General features: G+C 31.4%; 1 protein-coding gene across 1 annotated transcript; it reads left to right on the top strand.

The window, feature by feature from the left end:
• The first annotated feature begins 5,903 nt into the window (after positions 1 to 5,903).
• LOC136975197 (uncharacterized) lies at positions 5,904 to 7,781 on the top strand. The gene has a single exon (XM_067270236.1). The coding sequence runs from the start codon at positions 5,904 to 5,906 to the stop codon at positions 7,779 to 7,781; it is 1,878 nt and encodes a 625-aa protein (XP_067126337.1).
• Positions 7,782 to 10,925: the final 3,144 nt, after the last annotated feature.

The following is a 10,925-nucleotide window of genomic DNA, read 5'->3' as shown; positions in this document are numbered from 1 at the left end:
GTTTTTTGCATCCTGTAAATATATTCAATAAGATTTACTATATACTCTCTACAGATTTTTAGTATTTTTCTAAGACCAATTTGCGTGTATAACAAAAAAACTTTCCTGGATGTCTATAAATAAAACATTATTCACTACAGTTGCTGAGTATCGGTTCCTATCGTTGTAATTTGTCATTACACATTCGGTGTTTTTTAAACCATGGGCGTGTAAACACTTTGTTTCTTGCTCTCGATAATATTAAACCTATAAATTCCAACTGTCGTCCGTCTGTCCCTCTGTCAGTCTTTCCATAATTCCGAAAACTGAGTTAGAGAGATGAACGTCGAGACCAGATATAGAAAATTTCGGGGGCAGGAGGCCCCAATTAATTTCATTTAAAATTTCTTAATTTTATAGATTTAGTCAATAAAACTATGTAAAAAATGTGTTTAAAATTGCTTTTTAATATACGTTAATTTATAACATTAGTTCATTTTAATCATTTAACTTGCGTCGCAAGATTATTTTTACCCGACACACTTTTCAAAGTAATTTCAAGTGGAAGTATTGATTTTTTAAGTTCACTGATGTATTTAGTGTATTTCGACTTTTAATATACATAATAATAAACGAAAACTTTTTTATTTGTTTAAATAATTTAACGGATTTTATAAGTTTCGTGTCATAAAGGTCCAATGATGCCTTTTACATTACATTTAATATAAATTAAAGTTTATGTTGCTTATAACAAACATACTAGATATAACAAGTAACTAATTGTATGGTTCATTAACTCATCAAGTATAGAAAAAGTGCTTGCACTATTTCTATATTCGAGAAATAATTTTAATGGAAGAAAAAACGTAGGAAAGGGAATCGATAAAATTCCTAAATTTCAAGATATGAGAACAAAATAGCTTAAAAAAAACCTTGCAACGAGTTGCGTAACTTTCCTGACTGTTATAAGATTTTATTCTAAAAAACTATTTTAATTATTAATCATAATAAAGTGTCCAGATAACGAACTGTATCCGAACGATCGAATTTCTCGCCTTCTATTTTAAGTCTTGTTATATACTGAAACTGTCCACCAGTAAACAAGCCGTTCCGTTTCCTGTACACTGGAAGTTCGGTCGTGTGTTCGTGCCTTCCAACGACGGCTTTCCACCTTGCTTTTTTGGGTTTTCGCCATGCTTGTAAAGCCTGAAAATGGGCCAGTTACTATTAAAAAGACTTCCCAGAAGAAATCCCAAATACGCACATTCGAAGTGTTGCGTTTCTGTAAATTAACAAACAAGCAAAAATCTGAGAACACGGTGGTGATCAATTCAGAAGAAAAGAAATATCTAAACCAATCAGAACTCTTTAATTCGCTAAAATCCTATTTAAACTGTGGACTCAGGAATACTGATATTTTTCCCACGATTGTTCTCTTCTATACTCTTTCGCTACCTACTTCCGTAACTGCGTAAAAATAGCGCAAGTTCTGAACTTTTATTTTATTCTCATGTGCTCTAGCTTTTCGACCGAAACCACCCAAATCTGTCAGCAGCACACGTGAGCTAGGGGTACGTCAAGAAATATCATACATATCCCGACGTACAGATATTTTTAATGTCATTTCGGACAATTATTTTAAGCTTCTTATTGTTTACAATAATTGTTTCGTTGCCCCTACTCTTACATATTGATCCAGATAATTAATCAACCTTAAATGGAGGAGGAATTATCTAATCATAGCCTATAATTTGTAAGGCGACACATTGATTTAATGTAACCAAACATATCAATTTTAGGCGTTAATGACGAGTTGTATGTACAGTACAGAGTGTTCCATAAGTTTGAATCCATGAAAATTATGTAGAGTATTGATTATTTTCTTAGAAATAAAAGCGTTGTCCTGAGTAAAGAAAAGTTAATTGACGTTATTTTGATGGTAAACACAAACGGTAACAAGGAGATGACGATACCACAACGAAAGTAAATGGATCTTGTTTAGTTAATGTCTTGTCTTAAATACAAGAAATGACAAAGAAACATTATGATACACACCAACTATCGAATGACCTATATAGTCCACACGAGAAATGCTCACTCTGCACGTATTGATGGCTGCTACTATACGAAGAATCCAGAATCGTTGTACATTTTTAACACAGGAATTATCTTGTTAAATACAAAGAAACTTACTTACTCGCAATATCGAATTTTACAAATACACGTGTTTGGAATATATGGGATAAGTAAATATAAAACTGCTGGTGTTTGCTGGTAAAATAGGTGAAATATTATTATTTTTTCATGCTAATAGTCGATTGGGTGTTAAAAGTTTAACCATTAACGAATTTATAAACTTACGTCGCAGCAAAATGGAGTTTCCTCTCGCGGATGAAACATTCCGATGTGTCTGTTTAAGATGTATTTGAGTGTGAATGCGTCGTTGCAAAAATTACACGAAAATAGTCGTTCTCTGGTGTGAGTTTTCAAGTGAATTCTTAAAGCAGATAAATTTTCAAAAGGTTTTCTACATATGTGACACGTACGGCTTTCTAAAGTTGGGTCATCTGGTGGAATCTAATTATTCAATAAGTTTTCAGTGATATTATTTCACAACATATAAAACACGAAACGTACTTCTTTAAATGCAAATACTTCATGTCAATTATTTAGAAAAAAATTGTGAATCGATTTCTACGATTTTTTTATTGTGATATCGGAATTTTATTAAACAACGTATATAGAAGAATTATTTTGTAAAAATACGGATTACAAGGTGTTGCTCAGTAATTTATATTAAATTTTATTACTGATAACAGTAATTACGCACGGACGTACGACTGTTTTTGGAACCCTTTTCTACTGTAACCAGAATTTAATATTAAAAAGATAATACAATTCGTATTTTTAGCAACATAACATGAAGTAATTTAATAACACCGTAAGCAATAAAAAAGAAGTTTCTGGTTTTTATACTTTATAAGAACTTAAATAATATTTACTTTAGATAAAATCTCTTGAGGATGCTGTCTGTACAAGTGTCGTTCTAACTCATTTTTTCGTTTAAAGCTCTATCCACAACTTGTGTAAATGCACATGAATGGTCTTTCATACGAATGCGATATTATGTGCCGTTTTAAATTGCTTCCATCCGAAAAACGACATTCGCAGATTTCACATTTAAACTGCTTCTCATTTGTGTGAGTCCGCATGTGTCTCTGTAAATTGTGTTTTCTCCCAAATGTTTTATTACAAGTCGGGCATTGGTGTATTCCTTCCTTTTAAAAAATTCCGTTGAGTAAAAATAAATAATTAGTAATAATATAAATATTTATCGTACATTAAAATATTATGGTAAAATCTGTAATATGTACTCAAGGTATGAAACGTAATTTAAGATTGAAAGTGTCCTTTTAGTAATTTTTAATAAAAACGATGCCAAATGAAAAGTGTTTGACAAAATAAAGGTTTTACTCACCATTTCTAATTTTAATTAATTTAATTTTAATAGTAAATTGCTGTAAATTTAGTATTTTAAATTCAACGTAATAACCTGTTTGAAAATGAAAACAACAATGCACAGAAATAATGTTATAGAATTTTATTGTTGTCCGAGAGTGATTAAATGCGCATGATTTGAACACAAGAATACTGAAATTAGAAACACAGAGATATAATTGCATTTTATTCCTGTTTTCTTATGTGACTTTTGGCTGATTTCAAATATTTTAGCCGTCACATTCATATTGTTCGTCATATTTTTGAAAGGTATAATGAAAATTACTTTTAAAACCATATTTTATGCATTTTGGCTATTTACTCACTTGAATTAGCAAACGAGTTTTGGTTTATCATTTTTGGATTTTTGTAGACGTTCACTTTGATGTTTCCCCAGAAGGATATGTAAAGACAATTACAATTACAAAGGCTGTTAACGGAGCATTAAACGGAAAAATCAGTTAGAACGACTCGTGTACAGACAGCATCCTCAAGAGATTTTATTTAAATTAACTATAATGCAGTATATATTTTTTAACTATTACAGAAAAATTGAGTATACAAACGATAGATAGACGTACAGTACCTGTTGGTTACACTTTTTATAATTTAAAATCGTTTAAAACTGTCTTAATTCTTTTGTACTGTACATTACAATTTAAAAATTCTTTGAATGTAAAAATACATTACAACTGTAAAACCTAAAAATATATTGCAACTGTAAAAAATTTTTGAGCTGTTCCCGCCTCCATTTTCCCCTTTTTTGACGTTTGCGCTGGTATGGTTTGTGTTGCCACGTATGGCGTTCGCTGGTTTCCGTATCGACTAAACTGAATAATGATACTTGATGGAAAACTTGCCAAGTGTCTTTGGAACACAACTCAACACTAGTGTTTACTAAGCTCAAAAAGAACGAGACACGGTTTCATTAAAAAAAATCGAAAATTTATTTAATTAAAGCTTATCTATTAAACAAGCATAAGAAAATTAAGTGTCTTATCGAGGATTAGATAATTTGATTTTGGTGAAATAATTAATGTGAAAAATAACTGTCGAATTTCGTTTCATTCAAATTCTACGAAGATATAATTAAATAATTTCTGCTATAAATTAAATTAATTTTGTACTTTCTACGACGATTTCATATTTATCACAAACTATTAACTAACGTTGTTCTGCTGAACATACAATTTTGCTTCCATTATTAAATATCGAAATATTAATCATTTGAAACATTTTTAAATTAATATAATTGTAAAATTTGTTGTCTAGAATTAATTAATCAGACGGATGGAATGTTCTTTCGTGTTCTTTTAGTGAATCGTCGTCTAAAAATTGTTCACGGCTGAACGGACTTTCCAATTTACTTTCTTCAACGTTTATGTTTGGTAATAAATTTGCAGGTGAGGATGTTTCCAATTGTCTAATTTCTAAATTGTCGTTAAGGCTTTCAAGAAATTCTTCACATTCTTTTAGAGTAAAAATAGTCTCTTGTGAAGAAATTTCTCCGAATTCTATTGACTGTGCTGTTTGAGAACTTGTCGATGGTTGTTCTTGCTGCTCTTGTTGAACGCCTTGTATACTTTTCTAAAAGTAAATAACATAAATAACATAAATGTACACAATATACTACAATGCGGATTGCATAGAAATATGGAATTTCAATAATTATGAACTGCATTATGTATATGTAATGCTTTAAGAGTTAACAGATTTTTAAGCTAATTAAGATCAAATATTTCACAATGTTTTTAAAATTTCAAAATTTATTCGCAATTGTAACAAATGTTTTATAATTAATAATTTTAACAATAATCGGTTAACAAATATAAATGCACTTCATTAATGTTATCAAAGCGAATTATATCAGAAAATAATGTCAAATCAAAATTTATTTGCATGGGGTAATGTTGATTTTATGGCACAGTAAATGTATCTGTATGGTAGGGGAGACCGGGGCTAAAAGTTTCGGGGTAAGTTGTTCCGATTGAAATAGCTCCATAAAAAAAAATATATATATATATATAATTAACAAATACGTCATGAAATCGAACGTTTTTGCGCACGGACGGCAGCCATCTTAGTCAGTCTAGTGAAGTTTGGAACATTGGAAACGGAACCTGTACATCGCTGATCTACGTAAGTAAATATTTTCGTGTTTGATATTTTTGGTATATCTGGCGAATTTAAATAATTAGCGATTAGTTATTTAGTATTTTCATTCAAAAATATATCGAGTATCTTGATATACTACGCTAAAACTGTATATGTCTCGTAACCTAATCTAGTAGTTGCTGTTTTGAACCCATGTGTTATCGGGGCTAGATGTTCCCTTGTTTCGGGGCATGTTGTGACCTTGGAACAACTTGCCCCAGTTCATCTGTAGCGGTAATGCAGTAAAAATAATGTTTTTTTTCTTTTGCAGTATGCGGACTTACATTCGAAAAACGACACGGGGTTCTGTATCTCAAGAGTTGATACAAAGAGCTGCAGATGAAGTTATTAAAAATGGTAAAAAAATAAAAACTGTGGCCAGAGAATTAGATATTTGTCACATGACGTTATACAGATTTGTAAGGAAGTTAAAATCTGGAAAAGAAAACGCTGCTGTTGGCTACAAAAAAACAAGATTGATCTTTAGTGAAGAAAAGGAAAAGAAGTTGGCAGAGTATTTGTTACAATGTGCAACAATGTTCTTTGGTCTTCTACCAGAGGAAGTGCGAAAATTAGCATATGAATGTGCACAGAAATTCAACGCTTCTGCTATTCCACCATGTTGGCATGAGAATGGAAAAGCTGGTCCAGATTGGCTGACTGGTTTTTTAAAGAGAAATCCTGAACTCTCGATTAGAGCCCCAGAATCGACAAGTGCTAGCAGAGCAACATCTTTTAATAAACACAATGTTAACGAATTTTTTACAAAGCTAGGCACAGTGTTGGATAAATATAAATTTCCGCCCTCGAAAATATATAATTTAGATGAAACTTGCGTTACAACAGTGCTAAAGCCAAAGAAAATTATTGCTAAAAAGGGAACTAAGCAAGTTGGAGCTATAGTATCGGCAGAACGAGGTACATTAGTCACCGTAGAACTGGCAGCAAATGCATTAGGACACACAGTTCCTCCTATGTTTATTTTCCCTCGACTTAAATACAAGGATTTATTTATCAAAGGCGGACCACTGGAATCTATTGGTGCAGGAAATAGCTCTGGATGGATGACAGCTATGGAGTTCCTCATATATATGGATCACTTCATCAAACACACCAGACCATCACCTTCAGATCCAGTTTTGTTATTGCTTGATAATCACCAATCTCACGTCGATATCAATGTGGTAGAAAAAGCGAAATGTAACTCCATTGTAATGCTGTCATTCCCGCCTCATTGTACACACCGTCTGCAACCATTGGACGTTGGAGTGAATGCACCGTTTAAAAATTATTGTGCAAAGGCTCAAGACAACTGGCTACGCAGCAACCCTGGCAAGACAATGTCAATATATGAGATCCCTGAGATCGTAAAATATGCGTTACCAATTGCAGCAACCCCTACCAATATAATGAGCTCTTTTAAAAAGGCTGGCATTTGGCCATATGATCCTAATATTTTCACTGAAGACGACTTTGCTCCATCTTTCGTCACAGATCATCCTTTGGCTCCAACGCATGATAGTGTCTCTGCAGGCACCACACCTATAAATGATATTGATATAATTGATATGAAAGTTTCAGAGACAGAAACTAAAATAGACAAATCCAACAATGCACGTGAAACTGTAAGCATTATTGATGAAAGACAAATCTTCGGTCAGCCGGGGCCATCAGGAGTTGTGAATTTGCCTGCAACTTCTGGTGTTATAGGCCTACAAGAACATGGAAAGGATGTTCCTTTCTCCCCAGAAGCAATTCGTCCCTTTCCAAAGGCACCACCACGGAGTGGAACGACCAAGAGACGTCATAGAAAATCCGCAATTTTAACAGACACTCCTGAGAAACAAGCCCTGGCAGAAGAGCAAAGCAAGAAAAGGAAGGTAAAAATTGATAATGAAGAAGTAAGAAAAAATAAAAGAAAAGAGAAGGGTAAAAGATGTCAAGGGAATAAAATAAAAGGGAACGACAAGAGAACGCTAAAAGGAAAAGGAAAGGGGAAGTCCAGTAAACGACAGGTTGTACAAACGAGCAGTGAAAGTTCTGAGAGTGAAGAGGATAGTTTAGAGCAGGGGTCCCCAACCTTTTTGTACTTAAGAGCACATTCTAAAATACCGGCCGAACGGCGAGCACCATTTATTTTTTCAAGGTGAATTTATACTTGGACATAGTTAATAATACATACACATAATGTACAGAAAACATTTAATTCCAAAAATGTAATAAAACATACACAAGACTATTAACAATAATTTTTACAAAACAAATAATTACTAAACAATGCATGCAAAATCTACAGAGTATAAAAATTCTTTATAAAAAATATAAATCTGAAAGTAAATGTGATTTTTGGCATTGCATTTCATTGGCCATTGCTTCGTAATTAGGAGAGTATGATGATATTCCTGCTCGTAAGCAATCGTCAAGGTGTTCATCTGTAAGTCGTGATCTGTACTTTGATTTTATGATATTCAGAACGGACCGGTTTATTTCATTTTAGGTATGGGAAATTTGGTTGGTGAAGATTTGGCGGAGGGGAAAAAGAAATCGGTCGCATTTCGCTTCGTGCTTTTATCTGTGTTGGACGCCATTTCTACTTTTGAGTGGTTAATCATTAAAAACGAAAAAACTTTTACTTAGCATTTTATTGAAAACCGAAATATTTTTATTTTTATCGTGGTCGCACAGCAGCGGGCACACGAAAAACGATCGGCGGGCGCAATGGTGCCCGCGGGCATAGGGTTGGGGACCACTGGTTTAGAGTATTATTGTTTAGTCTGCTGTGACCGTTACTCTAACTCACGTTCTGGTGAAGAATAGGTCCAGTGTCAAGAATGTAAGAACTGGGCCCATTCCAGATGTAGAAAATATCGTGACATGTTAACATACTTTTGTCCGAATTGCGGTTCTGATGAATCTTGTGATGATTTATAAGTATAATATTATTTTCAGTCAAAGACGACTTTCTAATGTGATTAAACGTTGATAATTGATAATTTTTCAAGGTTAATTAGCTACTTAAGCTAATATAATGGTTAATGTTTCAATCGTTAAATAAAAATTATAAATGTTAAAAAGTAAAAATGTTTTCTTTATAATAAATTTAAGAAAAACAACTAATTATTGATGAAATATTATTGATTAGTCTTTAAATACATACTTAGTTAAATAAATTATTGTTTTTTTTACATATTACACCTTTCACAGATCTCGTAACAACTTGTTCCACCCTGTTAACAACATGCCCCGAACCGGGGTAAGTTGTTACTTTCCGACTTTAGGTATTGTATTATTAATTATAAAAAAAACTTACAAAAAATGAACCCCAAAAACTGTATTTATAGCAAAGTTAGATATATTACTAAATTTTAATCTCTTAATACTTATGCTAGAATTATGTTTCCTTAACAAAATATAAGGTTGACTAAAAAACGGAACTTGTAGCCCCGCTCTCCCCTACTTAGCCTGTTCCATAATATTTGTAACATTTCTGTTAAATATTGTTTAATCTATCACAGATAAAAAAAATGCTCACGAGTAAAAAAAAATTCATGGAAATTATATTGACGATACAGTCACGCACTAATCTCGAAATTTCGGAAAAGTGTTACAGGTTGCATCCAGACTTCTCACAGTCACAGCAGTCAAGATGCAGCCTGTTTGATTTCGGCGACTTCTCGCTGATTATATTTTTCTACTGTCAAAATGAACTTAATTAATTCTTTCTTATTCGGAAATTTGTTTCAAATAAAAGCAGAGATTAATATTAATCATATTGTTATAGTCATATGCTTATAATAGAATATATGCTTAAAATTCATTCCTAAAAAACATTTGTAAATTTACCTGAAAGCGAGTTTGTGTTTCCGCTTTCGGATGAATCTTTTTCTCGTGTGTCTTTAATTCAGATTCGAATGTAAATGTTTCGTTGCAAATATTACACGAAAATGGCCGCTCTCCGGTGTGACTTCTCAGGTGACGTCTTAAAGCATAGGGATCGGATAAAATTATTCCGCAGATATGACATTTACGGCTTGTGATCTTCGGGTCATCTGGTGAAATCTAAATTCATAATAATTTATAAAATAATTATTGACAATACATTAAAGCAGGCAATATTTTATATGTTATATCATAAGTTATAAATATGTTAACTCTAGTTGTGGTGAATGGCTTATGGGTAAAGTCTGTTCGACTTTAAAAAGGTTTTCAAGTTATGAATTAGCACACAATAAATTAGAAAAATTGTTTTTACGAAACACGCAAGCAAATAAATTAAATAATAATTTTAAAAAGTTTCCTAGCTTCAAAAATAATAATAATAATAATTACTATTATTTATGATTATTGTTGTTGTTCATGTTATAATTATATTCAGCTTAGTTTCAGAAAAGTGTACAGTTTCAATGATTTTTGAAATTAATATAAAACTTTATATATTCAGATAAAATCATATTGTATATGCTTATTTTATGTGTATGTAACCTAAACTATCGAAATTTCACAATATGTGAAAACACAAATGTAACTCTTTAAATGCAAATACTTGATGTCAATTATTTGTAAAAAAGTTGTAAAATGTTTGTTTCAACGATTTCTTTCATTGTGATAATGTCGGAATCAAAAGATTTTGTTCATGTTTTATTAAACTATGTATATAAAAAATTATTTTATATAAATACAGCTAATTTGCTTAGATCTTATTACTGAGATTAGAGATTACGCCCAGTCGTACAACTGTTTTTGGAAGTCTTTTCGACAGTAATCTGAACTTAATGTTTAAATTATAATATAATTTGTAATTTTAACGAAAAGAAAAACAAACACGAAATAACTTAATAACACTGTAAACAATAAAGTTCATGTTTCTGGTGTTTGTAGTTTAAGAAATGCAAATACAAAATTAAAAAATAACAACACGTTGAAGATGTATCTCGTTGTAATGAATGGAAAAATCAATTGTAAAAATAATAATTGCCAAAAATGATTTTTTTTTATAATTTAAACTCGTTGTAATTTGAATTTTATATTATTCACGAACATCATAGATTAGTAATTATAAAAATGAATTTATTACAGGTAACGTCTCTGCCATTTTTAAAATAATTTTTAATAATAAATTGGCACAGAGTAAATAAAGAGAACGGTTTTGTATTTACAATTCACAAAATAACAATAATTATAATTATGGTAATTTATTATTATTGTTATTTTAACAATTTTTTCTGTAAATTAGCAGAATTTTATAGAGTTTATCTAAAAAATGAACTAAATGTTTTATATAACCGTATACAATT

This window comes from Centruroides vittatus, unplaced genomic scaffold, assembly GCF_030686945.1.
Source record: "Centruroides vittatus isolate TY-2023 unplaced genomic scaffold, ASM3068694v2 contig_1080, whole genome shotgun sequence".
Classification (NCBI taxonomy): Eukaryota; Metazoa; Arthropoda; class Arachnida; order Scorpiones; family Buthidae; genus Centruroides; species Centruroides vittatus.
The sequence above is the reverse complement of the archived record's forward strand: the minus strand, read 5'-3'. Positions and strand labels throughout refer to the sequence as shown.